The following is a 27,268-nucleotide window of genomic DNA, read 5'->3' as shown; positions in this document are numbered from 1 at the left end:
TCATGTATTTTGTAAGGATGAAAGGGAGTGGTATTCAAAGGACCTATTTCTAACAAGCAGAGCTACCCTTTGCAACTGCATTAAAGTATACCTTAATGATATCATTATGTGCTAACTCAAGTTTCTGAATCTGGATATAGAGACAATAAAAAATAAGAAATGATCATCTTTGCTCATATAAAAAGAAAAATCTATTTTCCTTTTGTTTACCAAAAGGGTAATGAATGTTTATCAGTGTCCTGGTCTTGGGCACTGACGCTTCTCAGTGTTCAGTAAAATATGCCGAAGGTTATCTCCTCAGCAGTGCCCAGGCGCATGGCAATAGCTTCCACGGGACAGAGGTACAGGGCGGTGGCTGGTGGGAGGTCTACTCCCAGCCTGGATGCTCCTGAGATGTCAGAGCTTGAGCAAGTGCTAATGCTGGACAGTTGGAGGCTGGGACACCTACTGCTCTGTGTGAATGGAGAAGACTGCCATGAAAATCCCAAACCAATGAGCTTGACATTACAGTATAAAACTAAGAAAATTGAAAAAGAGATCATAAAATGCAAGAGAAATTCTTAGAGAAAATAATGTCTTTTCCTTTCCAGAAAGTGTTATTAAACTGGGAAAGTAAAATCCACTCACTCGGTCAGCCATTCATATATTCTTACCAGTGAGCAGTAGGTGAGACCTCCCATGTTCTAGGCACTGAGTGAGGTGGTGGAAGGAGGCAGAGGAAGCCAAGACCACCTGCCTGCCCTCCAAGAATATCCACTCCCAGAGAATGCAGCGACCACCTGCAGGCCAAGCACAGGGGGTGCTACTGCAGAGGTAGCTACGGAGGAAAGCAGCTCAGCAACAAGGGAAAGCACGTGTGCAGGAGCAAACAGATGACCTGGGGGAAAGTAGGCGCACGCAGAGGGTCAGCTGCCCTCTGATGAGGAGTGAGGACTTGGCATTCCCTCACACTTGAGAGCAGGTTAGAAGGGCTGTGGCAGGGACAGCTGGAGTTCTGTGTGAGCCAGAGGTTAGAAAAGCAGAATGCTGAGGGCCTCCTGAGCAAGCCTTACTTTGTGAAGAGCCATAAACAGGCTTAGGAAAGTTAGTCAGGACCTCCATATCCCCATGAGGTCAATTTAGTAGTTTAGATTCAGAATCCAATAATCACAGAAAAAAAGTACGTCAGACTGAACATTTTCCATTGAGTTGTCACACACTTGTCCTTGCCTCTTTTTTCCACCATTTAGAAAAGAAGCATGCAGAGAACACCAGGGATGTGCAGCCCACCGACACACCTGGCCATCTCCATGTCCTTGGACTCTAAGCACTTTCTTTTCCTACTTTATAAAAGCATGATCAACAAAAGCACCTCTTAGAAGCTCCAGATACCCAGAATCCAGCCAAATGGGGTAGAGGAGCACCTGCCCTTCACCACTGAGTTCGGGCCTGTGCTTCCTTCCAAGTCGCCAAGACCACGTCCCATAATTCCCTCTGCACCACCCACTCCATTAGTCTCCTGCTTCTCCGTCTCTGAATATGACCATTGCAGCAGCTGCTGCTACTGCTCTCTCTTCCTATCACCAGGACTAACGCCATCTTCACCTAAATGTCCATATTGACCAAGCAAGGTTACCACGTGGGCAAAACAGACTGCAATGAAGAGTCAATGATTTTCTTGTTGACTGTAATGATCTTTCTGCCTCTATAGCAGCTTCAACTCGCTGACATAAAGTGAGATACAACAATTCAACACAAAGAGAACTTCATTTTATTAAAAAAATGAATACATTTTTCTAGTTCTTAATACTCAACTTCTTAATACTGTGGAATTCCCATGCCTCACCCTGTGCGCACATTGAGTTTAACACAGTGGAATTCAGGGTCCTACATGTGTGTATAAAAAACAAAAACAATGTTAACTCTTAGCTTACTCACACCCTATGAGGGAAGAAAGACAATTTTATTCTAGAGTATAATGCAACAGCCAAAAATGTTAACAGAAGCTTGCATAAACTAAAGCAAGGATGACGACCATGAGCTCTCACGAGCAGTGAGCCCCCAGAGCACAGACTTGTGTAAACACTGGAGATTGAAGTCACAGGCGAGGGGGACATCTTCTCAGAAGAGAGTATGGAAGGAACACAGCAGACAGGTATTCAACTCCTACCAAATGACAGAGAGCAGGCTGATGTGGGCTAAAGGAGAGTCAGTTCTCTGTGAGCCTCTCCCGTAGCTGAAGACCACTGCATGGCCACAATCTGCGCTGGAGCTTCATTCCTGGAGATGCCCAGGTAGGGGAAGCTAACTAGCCAGGATACCGTTCAGTTACTTAGGTATCCCATGCTGTATAGCCCAGAAGACTTTGAGGATCACAAGTCTAAGATTCTGAGGTCCTATGGTTCTATGGCGGCAGATGCAGCTTCTCCGCACTCCACTTGCTTTGGCAGTTGTAATAATGTGAGCTGAGGTTGGAGTTTCAATTAAAAGAGAACTGGAAAGGATGCAGACATGGCCTTCTGCCAAGAAGCTGGGTCTGTGGCTCGTGAATGATCCGTCTGTGGTAGAGAAGAGGAAGCCAGTGCCTAGGACAGCACCTTCCTGCCTGCCGCCACCCACCCCCGAAATATGAAGACTTAGGAGCAAATATATGGAAAACAGATGAATTCAGTTTACTCTGAAATATTGGTGGATTTAAGGATGGGGGGAGAGAGCCTGAAGAAACCACACTTTGGGTTTTTATCACCCCAAAATATGTGAATAGAACTTACAGACCTTTTTATGAACTAGTACTCCTGCGGGGCCCACTCATCTTTTAAATAAGGCACAGAGGTCAGAGTGTAAGTGACCTTGAATTTTGGCTTTGGGTAGAAAATGAGTTCTACAGGGCACTTTTGATGGCTTGAAATTGTCATAAAAATTCACTGTCTGGGGCCAGCCAGATAACTCAGCGGATTAAAGAGCCTGCTTAAGCAGATGCAGGGGCCAGAGGTTCGATCCTCAGCCAGCTGTGCTGGCCCAGCTCCCAGGGCATGCTGAGAAGGCGAATGAAACTGGGTATGGTGGCTTGAGGCTGTAATCCCAGCACTTGGGAAGCTGAAAACAGGAGAATCACTACAAGTCCTATCTGTGTAGTGAGACCTTGTAGATCCTATAGACCTTGCACTAAATTAAAAAAAAAAAAAAATCACTGTCTGACTATTACAGTAACATTTAGATAAAATAATCAGCAGACAAAGACAGTTTTCAACGAATTGGATCCAACCTATCTTTTGCCTGATTTGTACATCTGAGCAAGGATGGGTGCTTAGGACCCTGACTCGGGCTTGAAAGCAATGCGGTAGGAACGGAGAGAACAGCAGGCTGAGAGAGGCGAGGTGCAAGTTAGCAGAGCAATACCTAATCTGGGAGTGCATTTTCCGGCAGTTACTATGAAGGGGCAGAGAGACAGTGGGAGAAAAAAGAGAATAAACAAAAACATAATGATGACGACAAAGTGAATAAAGCCAATTCATGTATTCAAAACTATCCACTGAAGGTCCATTACGTAGAGGCACTGTTATGGTGCAGGAAATAAATCAGTAACTGAACTGAAGATCCTGCCCTTAGGGAAATTACAATTCAGTAGAGTGAAATGGCCAATAAATATAACACACGGCAAGACCACATATGGTATCAGAAATTCCTGTCACTGGAGAAGGAAAGCAAAGTTAGGGCCTTCCAGCAAGCTGGGAAGCTTGGGTGGTCGCAGAACCCAAGCTGCTGCTCAGGGTAAGCCCTACTGGGGAGGCAGGTTTAACACAGAGTGGGCCAAGCAGATTTCTGGGGACAAATTCCAAAGACAGGAGGGCATCTGGGCTGTCTAAAGAACAGCGTGGAGGCCCCTTGATCTCCTGGCTCATCAGATGTCTGCTCAGAACCCATTACGTGCAAGGTGCTGAAGAGAAAACATTAATCTCCACACCTTGAGTGCACCTCTGGCCGCCCATCCCGGCTCCTGTGCCAGTCCCCTTTCCCGAGGCTCTCTCTTCTTTTACCCAGGGCACTGCCCCTCCTCTTTCTCCTTCTCCTCTTCCCCCTCTCCCTTCCTTCTCCCTCCCTCTGCCCCTTCTCCTCTCTTCTCCCTGCAGTTTTTCTTCCCTTCCCAACCTGACCCAATCTGCCCTTTCTCCCTCATGTCTTTGTCTCTCCACTTAATAATTTACTTAAACATTCATTTAAAAAAATATTTTCTCTGATTTGCAATATTTTGGTTGAAACAACACATTAAAATAAAGTCAGCCATAACTAAAATCAAATGCCTTGATGTTTGTAACTGATTTAACATAGTAACCAAAAGTTCATGTCAAAATTTAAGTCTGCAAAAATCTTATAAAAGTGAGATAACTGGATTTAGTAGAACTGAAGAAAGATCTCAAACACAAACCCACAGGGGAAGAAGCTCAGTAAGACCTGACATCTGACCCACTTACGCACGAGAACGCCATGCAGCGGTTCTGAAACTATCTGCCCCGTGGCCCCGTGCCTTGCCTCCTTGTTCCTGACCTTTGAGGTCTTATTTTGTGTTCTGTGAGAATCTGAGAATTGGATCCCTAAGAAATTTCTGATCTCTGTTCAGGTTTCTTACCTTTACAGCTGAAAATTTCTAGATACCTTATAGTTACTTCAGAATACATGTGGAAAATGGAGAAAGGCCAGGCTTTTCCTACGAAATGCACATGGCGGCCTTTTTTCCACCAGCTTACTTCATGAGCTACCTAATACCGGGGGGGACCCAGACTTCATGGGTTCCCGGAACACACAATCTGCAAATCCTAGAGCAGGATACATTCACAAGGAATAGAGAAAGAGGACATCAGCGCAGAGCTCCTGCAAGGCCCACGATCATCCAAGTAGCATTTAATGTCTTATCTTCAAGGAAAAACAGATGTGTAAAATCTTTCACAATGACCCAATGTCAAAATAATACTGGACAGAATAAATAGCTGCCTAAATTAAGATGCTCAATCATTGGACATATAGAACAAGAACAACTAACAAATCAAACAAGAAGAAAGGCGGGATTTATTATTCTCTTCTCGTAAATTACACAGCACGCACAACTCCTGCTGCGGTTACGAGGATATCAAGATCTTGGCTGCTTTAAGATCTGTGGTGATAACAATAATCTAACGTTCCACAGCCTTTTGGAGTCTCAGAGCACTTTCTAACACCGATGGGGTCTTCGGGAGGCAGAGGCACTGTCTTTTCTTGTGTTACACGATTAATTCTGCTTTCTAGAGCCTAAATACTTATTTCTGTATTGCTCTGAATGTGTATTTACTCAATTGGCAGCGTTTCCAGATTATAATCAGCCCACAAGAAAGGCCCGGGGCTCTATTTCTACAGCCCAGAAACAAGCCAGAATAACAGTGTGCATCCTTAGCAGAGGGCAGACAGCCTTGGGGACAGCGCTTGGGGACCTCACGGAGAGCCTGCAGCGCTGCCCTCCGATTTACCTATTTACCTATGCGCATTTCTGTCTGCTCTGAAGAGGATCTAATTGCAGTCTTTTGACTAAAATTAATAAAGTCTAGAAATAGACCATATTTAGTCGCTTGATTTTGGATAACTACTGCCTGAATATAAATATTAATTAATACTATTCATACCAATTTTAGAAATTATTGCAAGAATCAACTTTATGTCACTAAATTGGAAGAATTTCTACCTGTGGGTAATTTGTCAACAATTAATTCTCTAAATTTTAACACAGAACTCTTACAAGTATCTCATGCTGACGTACAAAATGTGCACTTATAACTGTTGTACCACAAATGAGCTGTATTATAATTTTTAGACTATTTTATCACTTTCCTTAAGGAAATACATAATACATAATATTATAGCATCATAATATTACGATGACATTTGGTCTGCTAAATCAGTGTTGTTCTTTGCATTACTGTAAGCAAAGACCCGAGAAACTGTACGAGCCACTCACACACGTACCACTGGTGGCTCGAGTCAGTGGAGAAGACTAACTTTGACCCTCTCTCTAGAGCCTGTGAACATAAATTCATCCACTTCAAACGCGTCTCCTGGCAGGATTTCCACAGCTGTGCTGTGTGATGCTTAAAGACTCCAGCAAACAGACGCTCCCCGAGTGCCCGCTACACACACAGCCCCAGAGAGCCACAATCATTTGCAGAAATATGAAGTTACAAATTAAGCTAATAAAGTACAAAGTAAAACATGTCCCATCTTCCTACACCATCACCTGCATTTTCACAAAACAAAACAGAAAAATCTGTGCTTCAATCAGCTGTGTGACGGAATGAGTACTATAGTGACATACATATTTATAAATTACTGGCCTAAATGTCAAAATAGTCAACAAAATACAAATATATTCCAATTTTTTCTTGCCTTCATTTCAGCAAAATCACTGAATACGACACAATGGAAATTTTCACAAAATTGGATTTCTAGATATTTAATAATATAAATTACCATATGAAAATAAAATGTAATCATAATCAAAATGTACATAATTGAATGTCTTAATCAAAGATATTAAAGTAAATGTAAAACTTTGAATGGAATTATCTTCATACATTAAAAGATGTTATCTTCAAATTATTCATTAGAATTCAAAGTAAATACAAGTTAGCATTAGTAATTATTAAACCTTTAAAATTTAAGCAACTGAAAAAACTTATACAACTTTTCAAAAATTCCTAAACTTTATGACTCATTATTCATGATTTCACTATGTGATGTTTATATATTAATTGCTAATCTAAAGACTCAGCATTATGCTTTATGCAAGCCATCTTTCCACTAACAGCTATCCAAAATTAGAGAAACGCAAATCAGATGGCAAGCTGCTCCTCGGGCACCATGCACGGCTTCTTTTGTCAGTGATTCTGCAGCCATGAATTGGATCATGAAGTAAAGCAAAGACATAGTCATTTACTTATGCTAGGAAACAAAATTCATTGTGAAAGAATCTAATGAGCTCATATCATCTCCAAGGATTTGACATGTTAATTAATTTATACTTTTTCTTTCCTAAATATTTGTGTCACTCAAATCTCCTTGTTTCTAAGTAGTGTTCATCACCAAGAGCAAGAACCTTAACCAATTATTCCCTCCTCTGTTTGAAAAAGATCTCCCTCCTAAAGCGCGTTAAGAGAAAACTGGCAGTCCAGTCCACATTCTAATGGCTATACACAGCATGCTTACGTTAATTGTTGGAAACATCACAATTTTAGTCCAAGAACTTGCAACTGACGTGCCTCACATTCTGCTTGAATGTATGCCATGCAATGTAAAGCTGTAGGCAACTGGTCCAGGTGTGAACTTCCACAGCCGGTGATACAACTGCTCTTAGCAAAGGCCCTAACATCAGAAACAGGAAACACGTCACTTCACACTGGACAGTAGGCAGCAGCTTCAGAGGCCTCCTCTTTCTGGTTCATTCAGCGTGGACACCACACGAAAATTTATTTAGATGACATTACTTTTCTTCACATTTAGGTATGCCATGAAAGTTGATTACTATTTCCATAAGAATATGTCCACTTTGCAATCAAAGCCGGCTCCTCTCAGAGCATGTGACAACGTTTTCTGGCTCAATGTCTGGAGAGGTGATTCTCACGGTACATTTTCACTTGGAATTTTGCTCTGGAGAGCCATGAATGCTCTGAAATATTTTCTCTAAAACTCCTGCCAAATAGTTAGCTGGTTTATCTTATCCAGAAAACCTACAGTACCTAGTTTGAAAGTAAATCCCAGAGTTGCTGAGCACAAATGTAATAGTTCTTCATATATGCAGTCAAAAATGGCCTCAAATAAAACTATATTGCAAAAATGGGAAAGAAACCAAATGCAAAAAGTAAAAATGTTGAGGAAACAGAACCTGAAGAATTTGTGGTAGAAAAAGTACTGGACTGATGTATAGGGAATGGGAAGGTGGAATATTTTCTGAAGTGGAAGGGATTTACAGATGCTGACAGTAGAGGGGGACCTGAAGAAAATTTAGATTGTTCAGAGTTAACGGAAGCGTTCCTTAATTTGCAAAAAGCTGGTAAAGAAAAAGATGGTACAAAACAAAAATCTTTATCTGACAGTGAATCTGATGACAGCAAGTCAAAGAAAGAGATGCTGTTGACAAACGTAGAGGTTTTACTAGAAGTTTTGATCTTGAATGAATAATTGGTGCCACAGATAATAGTGGAGAACTGATGTCTCTCATGAAATGGAAAGATTCATATTTGGTCTTGGCTTTGATTTATTAGTGTGAAAAATATTTTAATGAAAATCAAGTTTAATATGTCAGTTTTGAAAATAGTATTTGGGGGAGTTGTTGGGTTTTGTTTGTTTTGAATCTACAACACTATAGTTACTTTGAACAAATACATAAAGCTTTTGTAGTTGCTTCCTTTATCAGAAAAGAGCATTTGGTAGCCTGATACATTCCCTCTGTATCTCTAAATGTTGGGGGGAATTGTCCATAGTCCAAATCAGAACTCATGTTTCAGCTCATATGCTTAAGGACCATTCTGAGTTTTTTGTTTGTGTGTGTATAAATAAAATTCTTAAGTTAAAAAGTAAGTAAATTACAAAATGTCCTGAAGATATTACCACTGTGTTTTCTCGACTACAGTTGTAAAAACTACACCAAATAATGTTTTCTAAAAATCAATTAATGTTTTGTTCAGGTAAAATGTTAGCACAATGTATTAACATTTGAGACTAGATAGATGTAGCTTCAAATCTCACTTCTATTAATCTTAAGCGACGGAGGGAAAACTTTTTGAGTCTCAGTTTCATTTTTAAATGAGAGAGTAATTCCTTGTTTATAGTGCTGTTATGAAAATTAAATGGTACAACCACTGTAGAAACCCTGGCACCCAGTGATTCCGAAAGTACAGCTATGAGTATCAACCAGCTAGAGCTCAGGTCTCAAGGGCATCGTTTTGTGTAGAAGTTTAACACAGACACGTGTGACAGAGAAGGCATAGTGGCCTGCAGTGCAAATGCTGGAAGAACTAGCTCCACTGGGCAAGTTAGGAAAGATGTCATATAGCAGATAAGAATTATATCAGCAGGAGAAGCAGAAGCCTGCCAGGAAAGAATGAGAAGGGGACTTAGGGCAGAAGATGGAAATGCGTGGAGTTAGGAAAAGGGTTTCTTCTTCCTTTCCAGAATAGTCACACGCTGGGCAGGAGAAGAGTAACCATGGCAGACCCTGAGCTGGGGAACTTCAACCAAGACCCAGCCGACTTATTTGAAGGCACAGGGAGGTGCCACATGAATCCTCCAATGATGCAGTTGTAATCAAGCTAAGGAAAATTCCAGTTCCCCGAGATGTGCCACTCTGGATAGTTTGGCCGAGAAAGGTTGGACCAGAAGTGCTCGGTGCCGTCATGGTTGCTTGTCAGTATACACCAATTTTCTTAAAATGTACCAAAATGGGAGCAGAAGGAAAATTGTTATTTTGGAGCTAAGACTTGTGATTTCTAGCTCTTCCTTCCCCTGTAATTTCTGTGATGTGTTGCCCTTTTCAAAAGGAACACCACGGGATGTATTCTAAAAATTGCTATTACCAAAATGCAGGCTGCTTGATAACAAAACAGTGCTTGACTCTAGAAGGTGGAAGAGAAGATGACACAACATTTTACTCAGAAAAAATATCTTCACGTCTTACAAAGTACAGTGCAAACCATTCAAATGACTTGATTTGAAACTAGTGAAAGCAACACCGTAGGTACCATCAAAAAGAATTAGACCAAGAGGGAAAATCCCCAAACACCCAGGAGGGCAGAACTTGACAAACCAAGCAAGTCCACCACTGAAGACGCCTCCAAATGCCTGTGACAGGTCACTGGGAAGTGCCAGCCTTCCTGCTCAGCCAGGGGAAGCTGTCCAAGCACAGCACTCAGCTCTAACACAGTCCCTCCGATGTGCCGTGAAGAAGCAAGAGCTGCTGATGTATAAAAGAATCTGTAGACTCTGTAAACAAGGCTATCAAGGGCGCAGAAATCAAATTCAGAATGAGCTGGTTATGGTGGCTAACACCACTGACTCCTTTATCAACTGTGGATACATTTACCACGTACATTAGCTAATGACTGGGTTCATGGGCAGAAATGCTTTGTTCACACTCAGTATTCTTCTCCTATAATAATCTCTCATTATAACCTTTCAAGATTTGACAGGTATTTAAGCTCATGCTCTGGAAAGTCTAAATTGGAAAACAGTTTAGTTTAATAAAAGGAGGTCAGGTGTTTCAATCCACTCACCATTCCGTGATTCAGCCACCCTGGAATAAAGTTATCCAGCAACTTCGGGTATATCATTTCTCTGTCATAGGCGTAGATGATCCAGAACACAGCTACAACGAACTGCAAGGGAAAAGAAATCTGTTATTTCCAGTTCATCAGCGATCTACAACATGCAGTTTGTTGATTAAAAGAACTCAACAAAATCTGGAAGCTATGCTAAAAGATGGAGCAGTCACCCAGCTGACGGCTGGAAAGATGCTTCCAGCTCCATGCCCTCCGCGGCGACAGCTGGGGGCCCATCTCTGTGGTCTCCCCGCTGCGTCCTCTCTTCAGAGGCTTCTGTTGTGAAGAGGCCTCTTGCGAGAATGAGCATCATTTTGGTGTAACTTGTGCTGGTTTGATTTCTCTCAAGAGGGTTTAAAAGTTCACTGGTGGTTTCGCTCAAGTCCCATCCCCACTGCACAGAGTCAGCACACACTCAAGAAGCTGTAGGGTTCGTCTCTTTTCCTTGATCCTATCGTGTGGTTTAAATTAATCTTCACTTTCTCGAGTTTCCACTTTACCACTAACAGCACTGAAACCACTGCTTATAAAATGTCCCAAAGTCTGCAGCAAATGTATTAATTTATACAGGCTCAGCAAGGGCTTTTGTTGCATTGAGAAACGGGGGATACTTTAGATAAAGCATGACTCTTAATTCTCTTGGAATAATTTAAAGGTTCATCTGAGTTCCAGAGGTTTGTTTTGGCCCATTAGAAACATAATCATAGTAAGAGAGAGGAGTAACTGATTTATTATTTTAATGTTTTTCAAATTAACAGTGACAGCAGCAGCTCAGATAAAGAAGTGAATGGTCTTCACGTTCAGCATAGGATTTACAAGAAAAGCAGATGCCTGTATAAATGTTAAAAAATTAAATAAAAAAGGAAGCATTATATGGGCATCACAGCGCCTGTCAAGCGATCTCTCAAAATAAAAAAAAACTATAAAATTTTAAAATGCAGCACAAATATTACAAAGAAATAATCTTATTCCAGTTTTATAAATCATATATGCTCCAAAATTTTACGAATGCAAATAATAAATCTTTTAAGGACACATTTTATAAGGCACTTGGCTACACTTGGAAACTCAAGGTTAGTAGTCAGAGTTCCAAATTTCTTTTCCAATGATGTCAGCTATGACGTGGGTAATCCTGGCCACGGCGGGGGTAGGAATCAGCCTTAAAATCCAGGATGTTACAAGTGTTTCTCATTTTATAAAACATAATGGATGATCATTATAGTAGGCAACTGTTTTATTAACAGATTGGGATTCCAGGTATTTATTTTGCTCTTAGGTCAACTATTCTCATTCTCAGTTTATAAATTCTCAAGACAAAAGAGAAAAAAGATCTTGTTTTAGTTTAAGATTAATTATTATACCTTTTCATCTGTTCATATACAAGTTTTCACATATTACAAATGCAAGGGAAAATATCACGTTGTTAGTTTTCATCCCCCTAACTTGGGTGACTGTGAAGAGGGAATCTACAGTGCACCTTGTTTATTCCTATTTTTTGAAGAAAGATTGCTAAGGAAAGTTAAAACTCATTGGGCTTTTATATTTACAGACATACAACAAGAATAAAAAGAATGCTATTTTTTTTTTCTCTAAATGATTTTCTCGCTGGTAATCTGGATGGTTTGGTGAAGTAAAGTCCAGACTTCAAGTGATAAAGGTGAGGGCAGAGGTGGCAGAGGCTGTGGTGTGAGGGTCTCGTGCACAACAGCACTGAGAGGTGAGCGGGGAGACCTGCATGAGTACATCTGCAGGTCGGTACGATTTTACAAAACAGGAGATCTGGACGGTACTTTGAATGGCGGAAAGTCAGAATACATGGACAAGGAAGATAGGGAATGACTGACAAAACTCAAGAGAAGAAAAGGATTATGATTAGGAACATAGGTCAGGGCATTCTTCCCTTTTTTCAAGCGAGATGAAGCTCTTCTGCTGACAGCTGGAAACATTGCTGAGACCAACATGGAAATGATCGAAGGCACTGCTCTGCAAATGTGGAGGAATGTAGAGCGATATTTTGATCCATCAGATGATTCAACTGAGGTTAAAGGCATGACTTTATAGAAGAACCAACCTATTTTCCAGATCTGTGAAAACAAGGATTTTAGGAGAGGACTCAGCCTGGGATGCCTTAGTGTTGTGGCCTAGTAACTGGGGCAGACAGAAGATCTGAAATGATGACGTTATGAGATTAGGAAGATGGTGGTATATGTAACTGATCAGCCCTTCTAAGACATTACTTGGAAAGTGGCACTGCCCGATAATCACACGAAATTCCACGTAAAACTTACTAGTGATGTACAGACCAGTTAAACATCATTTTCCCCATTTTCACTTTCCTTTTTCTGTATAGAGTTGACCACTCTATGCACATCAGTGAGATGAAGGATGACTGGATGCCTCAATGCCGGGAAAGCACTTCCAGCTTCCACACAAGAACTGCCTTGCGTGGCCAATTACTCAAAATGTGGCCCCAAGTCACCTAAGTTTGCTAGCTATGCAGAACTACGGGTCTCTGCCTGCTGTGCTGATTCTACATTGCAATATGCTCCTTAAGCCAACCACATGCAATCATACAGTTTGTGGCATTGGTTTATGACGTGTGGCCTTTGGAGACTTAAGGCTTCTCTGTGGAGTGCAGAGATTCCAGGCCCAGTGGCTTGTCTACCTAGACCCTGTACTCCTCCTTTTCTGTTTCAGCAAGCACTTAAACACCTGAGCTAATGGGCAGGCCCCCACTCCTCCCTTCTGGACCACATCCGCACGACCGTCATGCTGGAATTCCCTACTTAATTCATAAAAGTATGCTCCAGGATCTCTGCAGGTCTCTCTTCTGGTCTGAGCTGAAAGTCAGCTTGGCAAGAAATGTGTGGTTGCTTTGATTTGAAAGGTGATAAACATATATCTGTGTCTGTAGGAAGAGGATCGAAGTTTTACTCTTGACCTAGGTGTCTACAATCAGGCTGAAAGCCACCTCAGTTCTAGGTAGAACCACTGGGAGAAATCCTTTCACCTTTGCTATCTAACATCATCTGCTAGAGAGAGAGAGATTCCACTAGACTTACAGCCCCCTCCTGCACTCAGGCCCAGACAGCAGGGGCAGAATCAGGGGCTATGTTAAAGTTCTGCTTACCACAGGCCCACTGTCAATCTGTGCTTTTCTCTAAATTAACTATTTTAAAGCTTCTGCATTTCTATTTAACTATTAGAATCTCAGCCTCTTAATTTCTAAAAACATTTTCCTACAGTTCTCATTGTGACCATGGAGAATTAATCTTGTAACCACATTTAATATTTCAACTCATGAATATAGATTATATCCATTCATATATTTGTTTAGGGCTTCTTTAATTTTTCCTAGCAATGATTGTGGTTCAATTTATAGATGCCACATATGTTTTATTGTTTCTCCCTAAATATTTCATGTACTAGGATGCTAGCATGCATGGTATCTTATTTTTTTTTAATTTATGGCTTGCAGTTTATAAAAACAGAACATTTTTTTACATATTGACATTGTTTCTTATATTTTTACTAAGTTCACTTAGTAGTACTAGTAGCTAGTTTAGAAATTATTATGGATTTTTATACCTACATGGTCTGTAAATAAAAACGTTTCTTCTTCCTTTAAAATTTCTATGCTTTTTACTTCCTTCTTTCCATTTCAAATTGTGCTACCAAAAGCCTCGAGCAGAAGTGCTTTAGAGTAAATTTCCATACCTTATTTCTTATTCTAGAAAACTATTCAGGCTTTCATTGTCCAAGTGGGGCATTAGCCGCAGCTTTTGCCCTAGTGCCTTTTAGCAGGTTCAGGAATATTTATTCTACTCCTAATTTACTTAGGTGTCATATCTATCGACAAACACATATTTATCATGAGGAAGCTAAATATTTTACAAGGTCTACTGTGTATCTCAATACACTAGTTTAGTTGTTCTACATATTCAATAGTTCTGTTAAGATGGTGATTCAGCTGAGGGTGGTGGCACACGCCTGTAATCCCAGCACTTGGGAGGCTGAGGCAGGAGGATCACTGTGAGCACAAGGTCAGCCTGGGCTACAGAGTTCAAGGCCAGAATGAACTACAGAATGGAATCAAGTCTCAAAAGATGAATTTGAAATATCTGATTTTTCATTTTTTTGAGACAGGGTCTCACTATGTAACCGAGGTAGTATACACCTACGTAATATGCATCTCCATTAAAGCCATCTGGATTTGCCATTTTTCATGTAGATATAATTATGAATTTACTTTCTATAATAAAAATAAGGCTATCCAGGCTTTCTAATTGTTCTCAAATTGATTTTAAGCATTCTTACCTTTTGTGGAATTTCTCCATTTCATGAGAGGTGTTTTTCATTTTGGGGTTTTTTTGTCTGTCTATTTGGTGCTGGGGACTGAACCAGAGCCTGTGCCTGCGGAGGTGGGTTTCCACCGTGTGCCATCCCACATCCCCAGCCGCTGTGCTTCTAAATGTACAAAGTCATCCTTAAAATTTCACCCTGGAAATCGAAAGGTGGCTCACACCAGGTATCCTCCCCCCTCGGAGAGCGGGTTGTTATATTTACTAGCACAGGCTGATGGAGCCACTTTCTGTCCACCGTGAGTGATCCTTCATGGCACCCTCCCGCACTTGGGGTCACTACTCAACCCTGATGCTTTGGCCTGTGCTTCTGAACCTCGTCATACATTGAGGGGAAAACACAAGTTATTTAATGAGAAGTGACTTTCACGAAAGTGGGAGTCACCTTTCTAGGTGTAACACTAGAAGGCTAGGAGGCACAGCTGAGTAATGAGTCTTCAGAATAATTCTTGAGATGGAAACAGGGCACAGATGGTCACTTCTTGGCTTCCTGCACCGATATCCTCTCCATTGCATGGTCATCAGCAACACCAAAATAAGCCTGAACTCTACACCAGGGCACGGGTAGGAAACAAAAATAGTTTCTCGTGGACAGGCTGCGTGATACTGGAACGTTCGGCTGATAGAAAGACGCTGCCTCTCTGGTCAGCACCAGTGGCCCGCTCTTCCTTCTTGGGCACCTGCTGTGCTTCTTGGCTGTCAGCACCAGAATACTGTACTTGAACTGCAGTGGAAGGACAGTCACCTTCCAGTCACTGAAGCTTCGAGACCAAGTACTAGAGTGACAACTGGCATTAATCCCCCATTTGGACCCTAGAATCACTGGAAGCTAATGCCAAAAGAAAACTGGATACATGGTTTTCTCTTTTTCAAATAAATTTCTCATACTGATTCTGAAAGAAGCCTAAATTCCAGTTTTTATCTACCTCTAAGAGGAAGCTGTACTAATTAGTGGTAATTTTTGGAATTTAATAAAACCATGTTGCTGATGTTTTGTTGAAGATTTTCTTTTTGTCTCTGTTTAAAATATACTGATCCATACAGGGATTTTCTTTTCCAATAAAGTATTCATCCAATTCTGGTGACACAATAATGTCAAAAAATGACTTGGACAGAAATGTGTCATGAAGAAGGCTAAGGAGCCAGTAACCTGTAGATAGGTCTACAAGGGCCAGGTAGCAAGAGCTCAGAATCCATTGCTGAGAGAAGAGAGGAAGGAGGGGAGGAAACAGATAGGCCTCAGCTTTACAGGGTATGATTTTATAAAACCACTTTCCCTGTTAATGTATTAGTCCTCTATCAAAGACTATCAAAGACTGATACGAAAAATTCCAATTTCGTTTTGGGCCCCACTATCTTGCTTCCAGATTTCTTTCTCATGATTTGCTTTGTATGCATTTAATGATGTTCATAACTGACTCCTTCCTAGCAAACGAGGAGGGCCCTGGGCGCTGGCCACATGCTCCAGATGCAGCCTGCCTGGCTCTGCTGGCCTCCTGCGCAGCGCAGGGCACATCCTGGTGTGGGCCTGAGCCTCTCACTTCTGTTTCTGGGGGATCCCCCAGCTGGTCCTGATGGCTCATTTCCCTCAATCAGACCCTCAAAGTGGGAAATGCAGAGAGAAGCATGGAGCCCTCTAAAAGGTCACAGTATCTTTTGTTTCCTGATATAACAAGCCTCGACAGCTTCATTCCTAGCAGTGTGACATGGAATTCCCTTCTCTGCAATTAGGACTCTCTTGAGTAGTATGTTCTTTATGCCACCCATTCTCTCTAAATTACCTCAGAACTAGAATTTCATGCAAAAAGTTTCTAAAACATAGTGATGTTATGTCCTTTTTCCTGACTTTCAACTACTACAAAATCATATGAGAAAACCCAACTCCTCCAGGAGCCGGTGTGGTTTGGCTTGTGCCTTCCCCACTCCAACGCTGGCTTGTGCTCCTAAATGCCAACTGGCGATTCGATTGCCCCTAAAAGTTCACAGGCCCTGCCCTGTTTCGGGGTCGCAGGCTCCTCTCCGCTCTGTGCCAGCAGTGCCGTCCCCACTGGTGCAGGTCTGGATTCTCTGGTCCTCTAGGTCTAGCTTAAACAGTACAGCTGCAGGGAAGACTCCACGGATCACTGCTGTGTTACTTCCTAGCACAGACCTGGACAGAAAGCAGCGATGTAATTTATTCATCTATTCTCCACACTTCTGTCACACACGCGCTGCGTGCAGGCAGTGGGGAGCTAGCGGCAGACAAGACGCGTTCCTGTTCTCTGATTCTGCACTTTTCGCTGAGGAGCTCAGCGGTTGGCAGGCTCTTGTCATTACTGCTGTGTCTGACCACTCAAGAGTTAGCGTCTCTGTGAAAAGAATGGATGAATAAATTACACTGTTTCTGTATGTACGGACCCACGGCTCCCATGGAAGCAACTACCTTTATCTCCTCCATTTTTCTTTCTATTGACCTACAATTTCTGCTTTATGCTTTTGGTGGGGTTTGTCATCCTTCAGCATAGAGAAAAGAATGCCTTCATTCCCAGATATGCTCACAGCTCAGCCCTTCTCAGATCCCTGTCAGACAACTCCGTCTTCCCCTGTGTGAGTCTTTCGTCATCTCGTGGTCATTCTCCAGATTCCTATGTCAAGATGGGCAACTGAAAGCTCTTTACGTCAACCAAGGAAAAGGAGAATGACTGAGAAACCAATGAAACTGATGCAGGTGGGAAATACCCATCACCCCAACATCACTCTGTCAAGAGGCTGCCTGCCAAGAGTTCAAAAAGCTGAATGAGGACAGGGAAGACTGTGAGGGAAGAGACAAGATCCTATCGCTCCTTGGCCCAGTGAGCAGAACAGAGAGCTCTTCAGGTGGCACTCCCAGAGGGACACTAAGTGATCCCTGCTGGGAACATGAGTGCTCAGTGCCTGGGAGCTCTGAGGAAAGGCTCCTAAAGGCACCACAGGTGACATGCAAACACACCTGTGCGTCATCTCTGCAAGAGGCAATGTGGGTCTGCTCAGGTTGGTAAGAAAAAACACCAACAATAATGAGTCTTAAAGTACAAGCCACGCTCACTGGATGAAAAGCACACTTCGTGCCACTCTGTGAAGGGTTACGATGCAAATGAGTCAAGGAGCAATGAGTGGAGTGTAGACAGGAGCTTTCTCCAGGGCAGTGCGGCAGTGGAAAACAGAAACTCAAGCTGCCCCAGCTCAGTTAACTTGCCAGTCTCTAGTTCTGTCCTTCCACAAATAGCTGGGCCACAAAGAACTAATCAATTTAAGGATAAGTAATCACATGACAAGAGACACTATGAAATGTAGGGCAAAAAAGGCAGCTAAGCAAAACCAGAACAAAAAGGGTATAATTTATAACCAAATAATTCCCCCTTTAGTAAAGGGGTTCAAAGTATAAAAATTGAAAATGGAAAAAGAATAGAGCTTTCAAGGAGAGGGTAAAACTGAGTGAAAAGGATTTAAGAAAAAAAACACAAAAAGTAAAACTAAAAGTTACAGTAGAAACAGCAGAAGGAAAATTTTCCATTGGTGAGAGCGGTCAGGGCTTCATTTTTCCAAGACTGTTGACGAGACACACTAAAATTCCTCCTGCTGTGAAACAGTAGGTATAAAATAAATTACAACGAGCACACTTCTAAATGAATTTCTGAGCACACAAGAAAGGGAAAAACATTAGAAGGATAGGCAAGGGAGGGAGGGACAGTGTAGGACTAGAAAGGAACAGATGGAGGGAGGGAAGGAAGGAAAGGAGAATGAAAGAATGAGTGAAAGAATCATGTCATGTGGGAAAAGAACAAAAGGAGAGGAGGAGGAAGAAGGAAGAAGACAAGAAGATGGAGGACGAGGAGGAAGAGGAGGAGGAGCCCAGAACTGTAGCAAACATAACAATGTAGATTCCCTGGGAAGCAAATGGTATTAGGATCAGAACACTGTGGCGTGCACCAGCAAGGTAGACCAGAAGGCCCTTGAGTCCTGCGAGCTGGTAGGGGCTGCTAAATCTGGAGATACTGCCCACAGGAGGACTGTGCCTTCAGTGAGAGGTGAGGCTGGAGAAAATACTCCTGAATGGGTTCAATAAATGGCTTTCATTCCTAACTACTACAATTTCATAAATTAAAAAAGTTTAGCTTCATAAATTTTTTTTTCTGTATTGAGAAAACTTTTCTTCTTCCTTTATCTTTGCATGAGTGAAACCAGAATAAGTAAATAAGCAAAAGCTGCAAAGTCTGAAAAGAAATTTTGTATTTATACCGAACAGCTATAGTGGACGCTGCAGCACCTCTATGATACATCTTTCTCCCAACTGTTAGGATGGGTAGCTGACAGTTCTCAGTGGCCTAGTGTGCTAGCACTCGGCACGGCTACAGGACACTGCCTTGATTAAGGTCATGCTTTCTCCTGAGAAGGGGGTGCTAAGTAAATCCAATGACTGGCCACGAAAGACAAAAATCAAGCCCTCTTGCTTCAACCTAAGGCAACTGTGAAGGGCCATCCCAGCCCCAGAGCCCCAGGACGCCTCCGTTACAACTGCAAGGTGGGTCAGCCTCTGTGCTGCCAATTCCTCTCTTGCTTCCTGGCTACTGTATCCCCCAAGAGCACCCTCCTTCTGCACAGGTTCTCCACCTGCTAGTTTGATGATGATTTGCCACTCAAACTCACAAAGGAGCTTAATCCTCAAAGTCTTACGTAAATGGAATTAAAGCCATAGAAACTTAATCTAACTATGATATTTAAGAATAGGGCTTTTGGAAAGTGATTAGGATTAGATAAATTCCTGAGGGTGGAACCCCCTATTACTGAAACTTAGTTGGAAGGAGGGAGAGACAGGGAGACAGGGAGACAGGGAGACAGAGGCAGAGGCAGAGGCAGAGGCAGAGACAGAGACAGAGACAGAGACAGAGACACACAGAGAGAGAGAGAGAGAGAGAGAGAGAGATCAGACAGACACACAGACACACACTTCAGGCTTCTGGTTCATGCTGCTGAGGGATTCTGCCAATGAAGAGGCCCCACAAGCCAAAGTAAATCTGCTTTCTTTTTCTTTCTTTCTTTCATTTCTACAGTACTGGGGATCAAACCCAGGGTCTTCACACTAAGCTCCCCGTTCCTATCTTTTTGAGACAAGGTATCACTGTCACTAAATTGCTAAGGATGAGCTGAATAAGTAATAAGCAGCCACAAAGAAATGTACAGAGAGTAAAAATTCTTTATCATTTCAGCCTGCAAAGATAATACTGTCAAGAGGAGAACTGAAGCTTTCAAGATCTTTACAGTGCACAGAAAATGTACTCCATGTATTAGCTGACAAAACCAAGTCACACCGTACCTAGCCTTGCCCAATTATTTTAAATAAAAATATTTTAGGAAGTACTACCTTTAAGTACGGTACTGTGAGGTTATACGGCATAGTTTGCTTAAGTACTTGCTAATAGACATGCGCATTCTTTCCAGTTGTCCACTTCTTAATAATGCTGCAGTGGATGTGCTGCACTACGAGCAGCCCAGAGGAATAAACTGCTAGAGCAAGTTCTGAGTCTGAGACCCCCGCCTGGAGAGCTCCTTTTCACAGTGACTGCTCTGTTACTTCCTGTGTACAGGGCCCAAGGAGTTTACCCCATCGGAGGCCATCTGCGGCTCTCCTCAACACTGCAGCCTCTTAGCTATGCTCACCCCCAATGGGTCCTCTTTGCTTGCAGGACAAAACCAAAATTACCTTTGCACTCTGGTCCCAAATTCTCCTTCCAGCCCTTTCCCAGATCCTTCCACGTACTCTGCACACCAGACTATTTGTAGCTTTCCAAACTTGTCACACAGCTCAAAGTATCCACTTCTTTGAGCACTTCGTAACTATAGCTTGCAATTCATTTAAAAATTCTTTTCAAAAATCTAAGCTTTCACTGTACAGTTGTCCCCTGCCCCAAATTTCTTGTCAGAAGAACCTACTCGTCCCTCCAGGGTGCTTAAGGGCTTCTCTGCCCTCCTGCATGCTGCGCCCCTTTCCTACAAGGCCTTCCCAATCCATGCCACTCTCTCTGGCCATAGACCTGCCCTAGACCTGGGAGCTCACATCCGGAAGTTGCCCTCATCAGGCCCTCTATTCTTTGCACATGTTCAAGTAGAACACTATGCTTTTCCTTTATAATACTGAGCACAATTATGCTGGAATAACTACATAATTAATAAATAATTTCTTCCCAGTAGACTGGAAGCTCCATAAGGACAAACACTAGTATAGTAGAGGTGCATCACTAGACCTCTTTTGGGTACTTTATATTTTTATTTTTCAACTCCACTTTGAAATAGTCTAAGGCTATTAACTCACAAAAGGTTAAAAAACAACCACAAAGTAATCCTGTGTGTCCCTGATGCACTTCCCTAATAGGAGCACCAATAGCACCCATTTCCCCAATAGCACCGGCACATTTTCAAAGCCAGAAAACAGACATTAGTATAGCACTATCAGCTGAGCAGCATGCCACGTGCAGAACTGTAGTTTTTACATGTATTCCTTTTCCCAGGGAGAGTATACTGCACTATGAAATCTCATCACAGTATCCAGCTGTGTGTCCTCCAGCGCCATTGGGATGTGCAAGATTACCATTAACACAGAGAACCTCCCCGTATCACTCTCCCTGAAGACCTCACTCCTCGTTCTCCTTCCGTACAATTTTGTCATTCTGAGAACACTGTATGAGTGAAATCCTTCTTAGTGCTTAAAGGCTGGATTACATTTATTTGGTGTTTACAGCACAGATGTCAGAGACGTCAGAAGCAAGATCGTCCTGAAAAATAGCACTATTTTGAGGCAGGATCTCAGGTAACAGCTACTATTATTTTTCCAGTAAAGAAACTTAGTTTTTGAGAGCTTAAATTACTTTCCTAGTGTCAAGGTTAATAAGTGGCCAAACCAGAATGTGAGGCCAGACAGTAGGACTGCAGACTCGCTGCTTTTAATCTCTGTCATTTTTTTACACATAGCGAGTTCTAGATACCTTAGAACAGATTACAAATTGGATGACTGGATAAATTAAATGTTTCACAGATAATTCTGAATCCCCTAGAAAAATCTGTGTTTATTATGGATGCAAATAATTGGGAGACAGTAAATGTAGGCACAACCATTCTTAAGCCCCCCCCCCCAAGGAAATGTCATATATAGTAAAAACACACCAAGTTGGCCCTCTGGACCAAACACACCACAATATGCCACAAGCAGAAGCATGGAATGCAGAACAAGTCAAGAGAATCCATGCTTGCCTTTGTTAGTGCTTAATAAACATGTGGGGGCAATCTCAAGCACTCAGCAAGGAGTACATTTGGCCAGACTTCTCTTTCTTCTGCAAGACTCTGGCCACTCAATGGAGAAGCAGTGCTGATGTAAGACTGTTGGTCACGATGTTGCAGTCCAGCCTTGCAGCTTCGGTCCACACTCTTCCTTACTCAAATGCGAGACCTTCCCCTGAACATTAGCTCGCTATGGTCTCAGTCTGGCTTGTCCCCAACAAAACTCATGTGAGCCTTGTTCCCCAAGGTAATGGTGTCAAAGAAGTAATGGAGCTTTAAGAGGGATTAATGCTTCTCCTGCTCCCTGTGGCTTGGCTACCGTGAGGCGGGGTCTTATAAAGGGAGTTGGTACTTCACCTAGGTCTCTTTCACAATGTACTCTTCCACGTACATCTGCTTATGCTTTCCACTGTTCTACTATGAAATAAACCAGCACAAAGCCCTCACCAGAAGCCAAACACGTGGTCCTGCTAAGCTCTTGGAATTGAGAACTGTCTTAGTTACTTTCTTTGTTCCTGTGTGCTGAAGTATCAGTCTTGCCGTGTTCCAGTATGCTATCCCCTATAGTTTCGGGTATCTCTGTTGGGCTGGTTCACCACTGACGTGAACCATGAGAGGGATGGGTTTTATATTTTCTTTCCCACCAACAGGATCCAAGCAGCTTAGGGTTGGATTCCAGTAGTGGCAGTGTCCTTTGGTGACAAACAACACAGGAAGGCTCATGACACCATCTGGAAATCATCCTAGTGGTGGTGTGTCTGGCTAGTAAGGTGCTACGTGTGGTTAGAGATCTACAGATCATGAAGAGAATGAGTTTCTCAGGGGAAAACTACGTATTCCATTTTATGGTCACTTATTGTGCTATTGAAATAGGGGCAAAGAAATACAAAGGTTCCCCTGACACTAGCCTGCGTTAGGAACAGTCGTGACTCAGATGGAAAAGTGCAAAGACTTTAGCGTACTACACAGACAGAATGAAAAGACAAAAAAAAAAAAGGAAAACAATCAAATGCTCCTGAAAGGCAGATGGCAATGTAGCTGGATCCAATTCATACACTTGAAACAGTTAATATTTTTGACTCCACCACACATTAGGTCAATCTTGGCATATTTGGCGGAACTGTGTCCTGAAAGAGACCTAAAGCTAAGATGGCTTGTATTATGAAGAGGCTGATGCAAAGGAACTCGGCGGGAGGCTGGGGTAAACCTCTTCTCAATGTTAAGCAGGCAATGCAAAGGAAATCAAGGCCTTAACCATCAGGCCGCGTGATGGAGGAAGTGCCCTGAGTTACCCTGCTAAGCAGCAATTAAGGACTAGGGATCTCTGCTAGAGGACAAGAGTGAAGACTGTGGATAGATTCTCGTGGGCTAGCACAATCAACACACACTGGCACTTTCGTGTTTCACTGCAGCACACGTAACTCTACTGATCTCTTGCAAACAGGGAACAGGAGCCATTACAAGAGTATTCAGAGGGGCTGGGGAGATGGCTCAGTGGAATAAGCGCTTCCCTGGCAAGCGCAAGGGCCTGAGTTCAATTCCTGGTTTCACAAAAAAAAAAAAAAAAAGAGTAGTCAGAGGCAAGCTTCCCATTAACACCCCAAACAAACAAGCAAACAAACCCACAGAAACCAGCCTGATACCTGATCAATACATGCATAAGTATACAAATTTTTCTGGTGAAACTTCTAAGACAAATACAATTTTTTGAAAAATAATAAAAAGATAAAAAACCTTTATTGTCTGATGTTTCTCTTGTTTACTTGTACCCGAGCTCTGCAAGTTCATTGTTGACTTTCAATGGAAAATAAAATAGATTCTCTACCATCTGCAAAATTTCTAGGTGATCTGAGTTGGACATTGTTGGTGAGAAAGTTATGATACAGCAGACCTATTCCTAATTTATGTAGTGAACTAAAAACACTTTCCTGTTGAAGTGGGTTTGTTTTTTTTAGCACTTTTAGAGTGTCTCCCAATTCTAATTACACACTACCTTCATTACCGTGAAGTACAGAAATCCTCCCACAGCTTTGCATCGGGCTACCACATCCTCGGTACTGCAAGCCCTTGCGTTTTTGACCTTCTGAATAAGGTTTTGCCCTGGATCAACATCATAATCAATCAATAGATGCTGCCATCCAATGAGCTATTTTCTGGTGTGAGGCTTCATTTTTTAGGCAAATGGAAACAAAGCGACACTCTGCTTATCATGTACCACAAAGTGCCCTAGGTACTTGCTGTCTTTCATTGTCCTTCAAAATAACCTAGATAAGTTAAACTTTTTTTTAGTGGTCACAATGGAAAACCAAGATATTGACAGCTTACGAAATTTGCACTAGGAAGACCTGGATCTAGAACCAGAACTCAGCTCTGTGTCCAAAGCTCATGCCCCGCACCTACATGTAGGTCTTTTAGGCCTCACACAGATGGTGGACCACTCAGGAGGCAGACATGTTAGTATTAGGGGGTCTAATCACTAACTCTCCTTTATAAGTTCAAAGATCCATTTTAAATTGAATCTACACCAAAATAAATAAAGGTTTCTTTTGATATCAATTGAAAAAAGTTCAAATAATTAAATAAATAGCCAAGGGCCGGCCAGATAGCTCAGCATATTAAAACACCTGCTTAGGCAGACGCAGGGGCCAGGATTCGATCCCCAGGGAGCGCTGAGAGGGTGACTGAGACTGGGTGTGGTGGTGCGTGCCTATAATCCCAGCGCTTGGGTGGCTGAAAACGGAGAATCACTACCAGTCCGATCTGTGTAATAAGACCTTATGGATCCTGTACTGTACTAAATACGAAAAAGTAAATAAACAAATAAAAATAAACAGCCATAAAATTCACATAAGGCTATTTTTATTATATTAGATAACCACTATTAATTAACATTGATGTGTTTATTTTAGTTTTGGTTTTTTTGTGTGTGCAGGGTCTCACTATGCACCTCAGACTTGTAGTGCTCCTCCTGATTTGTGCCTCCCTGGTGCTGGGATTACAGTCGTGTGCCACCATGCCCAGACTCCATTGCCGATTCAGTGCACCCAAGGATGGGGCCGGAGCAGCATGTGGTGCCAGGGATCAAACCCTGGCCCCTGCACTTACCTAAACAAGTGCTCAGTCTGCTGAGCTATATCGCTGGCCTTGATGTGTTTACTTTATTTCATTTTCAGTTTTTCTGCTTTTTGAGTTTTATATCTATACAGCTCTCTCTCTCTCTCTTTTTTTTTTTTTTTTTTGCAGAATCAGGTATTGAACTCAGACCCTTGTACTTGCCAGGCAAGTGCTTTTCTACTGAGCCAGCTCCCCGGCCCCATGCAGCTCTTTTTATTCTCTCTACATACACCTGTGCATACCTACTGGACTAGAAAGGCTATTACATACGGTACATAAAAATAGAAATATTTATAGTATTTTTAAATTTTTTTATTCATTTAATGTGTTTATTTCATAAGGTGATTTTTCATTATAAGATCATTGAATAATTAAACTACCATCTCTGTATTTTATAATAAAAGTCTATAAACTAGACTATAGTCTAGCTATAGGTATAATTTATATCAATAGGGCATAAGAGACTCATTCAGCTAACTGCAACTTCAACTGAAAGTTATCATCTGAGAATAAAATAAAGAACACAATGTAATAAATGCTGATCAATGAACTAGATCATCCTTACATAGAAGCATGCTGCATTAAATGACTATGTGCCAATGACTGCCTATATTCAGTGCCTTGAATACAGTATGAATTGCAATATAGTTAGCATTAGCCAGAACGCAGTCATAACAGTGGAAGATGATGCCTAAGCAAATGAGTTACAGCCTTCACTTGAAGGATATGTTAACAGAAAAAGGTAATTTTAATAATAAATAGGCCTATAGGTGTTAAAGAGCAACAGTGCATGTTCAGCTTTGCATAGAGCACAGGGTCCCCTGGCTACTCAAGAAAGCCTTCTGGTCTACCTGGCAAATCACCCCTACAGTACATAAGGGTGCATCCTACTCTAGAAATCGGATCTCTCCTTATGCGTATCATGAAACACGACTCCTTATCTTGACTTTAGGTTCATCCAGAAACCTTCTAGCTCCCTTTTCGCTTCCTAAATGTTATTTTGCCATCCATAGGGTCAGTGTGGACAGACTCCAGTCTGCCTGGATATTTTTTCATCATAAACTGTCTATCTTTACGATTTAAATTTCATCCACACTCATTTAACTGCATGGATTTACTTACTGAAGGATTATCTGAACAAGGACTGATAAAAGAAGCATCTGGATTTGGTTTTGGATTATAAGACATGTGAGCACTGTCCCAGGACACCAGGGCACCATAAATGCTTTCTTCCACCCACCCTGGAATTCCTATGGAGATGAGAGAGGAGGAAAACTGTGGTTTTCTGTGTCTTCATTTGAAATCTAAATTTTAAGTATATATGTTATACGTATAAACAAAATTATGAAGTACATAAATAAGCTGGGAAAAAAAAAACACATTACAGACAGCAGTATACAAATGGCAAATTGTGCCCACATTTGTAATGGTAAAGGACTTCTGGAAATGCTGGTGGAGCAGTGTGGGGCATCCTATCAGCGTTCCTTCTTTTTTGCTCTCTAAACAATTTTACCTTTAATTCAGAGCTTATGCTCACCTTTAAATGAGTCATGCACGCAAATATGATTGTTATATCCTTCCCAAATGTGGGCTGCTGTCCCAGAGCTTCTCCAATACCTTTCTAGTGGATTTTCTTACTACGAAAATAATAAACGCATACTGTGCCGATTTTTGTTTCACCTTTTGTGATGATCTATGCTGTGTAGGTCACATGCAAGGTGTCAGCATGCAAAGGTCACTGCGGGGGCCCAAATGCCCCCAAGATCCCTCTGCGTGGCCCAAGCATCACGCCGCGCGCCTCACTGTGAGACTTCCCCCCTTTGCATTTGATGCAATCGAGTTTCTTGTCACCTGCCCAGGCCCCCGTAGAACTGCTGAGAAATTACAGACTTTTTTTGTGTGTGGCAGAAGAATCTTTCTTGCCCATTCAGAGACAGGAGGTTATACCCAACTCTGAAGATGAGCAGCTCACCAAGATGCCAAGATAGGGGAGAAACATGACGCTGCTCTGTGACAAGAGCCTTCTTTTTCTTCCTTTACTGCCTTTCTCCTTGAAACTCTTTAAGCACAAATGCTGTTCCTAAGCACCACTGACCAGGACAAACGTGGCAGGCATGTTCTCTAGACAGGATAGCACGGCAAGCACTGGCTGCCTGCCCCAAGGGCTGCGACTGCCTACTGCCTAATGCC

General features: G+C 42.1%; 1 protein-coding gene across 1 annotated transcript in view; it reads right to left on the bottom strand.

Annotated features, from left to right (window-relative positions):
• Positions 1-27,268, bottom strand: part of Aig1 (androgen induced 1) — a 249,280-nt gene that overhangs the window by 158,846 nt on the left and 63,166 nt on the right. The window contains exon 3 of the mRNA XM_004628549.2: positions 10,269-10,370. Coding sequence (XP_004628606.1) covers positions 10,269-10,370 — 102 coding nt within the window. The remainder of the gene's footprint in view (positions 1-10,268; positions 10,371-27,268) is intronic.

Source organism: Octodon degus, unplaced genomic scaffold (assembly GCF_000260255.1).
Source record: "Octodon degus isolate 3935 unplaced genomic scaffold, OctDeg1.0 scaffold00024, whole genome shotgun sequence".
NCBI classification, from domain to species: Eukaryota; Metazoa; Chordata; class Mammalia; order Rodentia; family Octodontidae; genus Octodon; species Octodon degus.
This window is presented reverse-complemented; position numbering and strand designations above follow the sequence as displayed.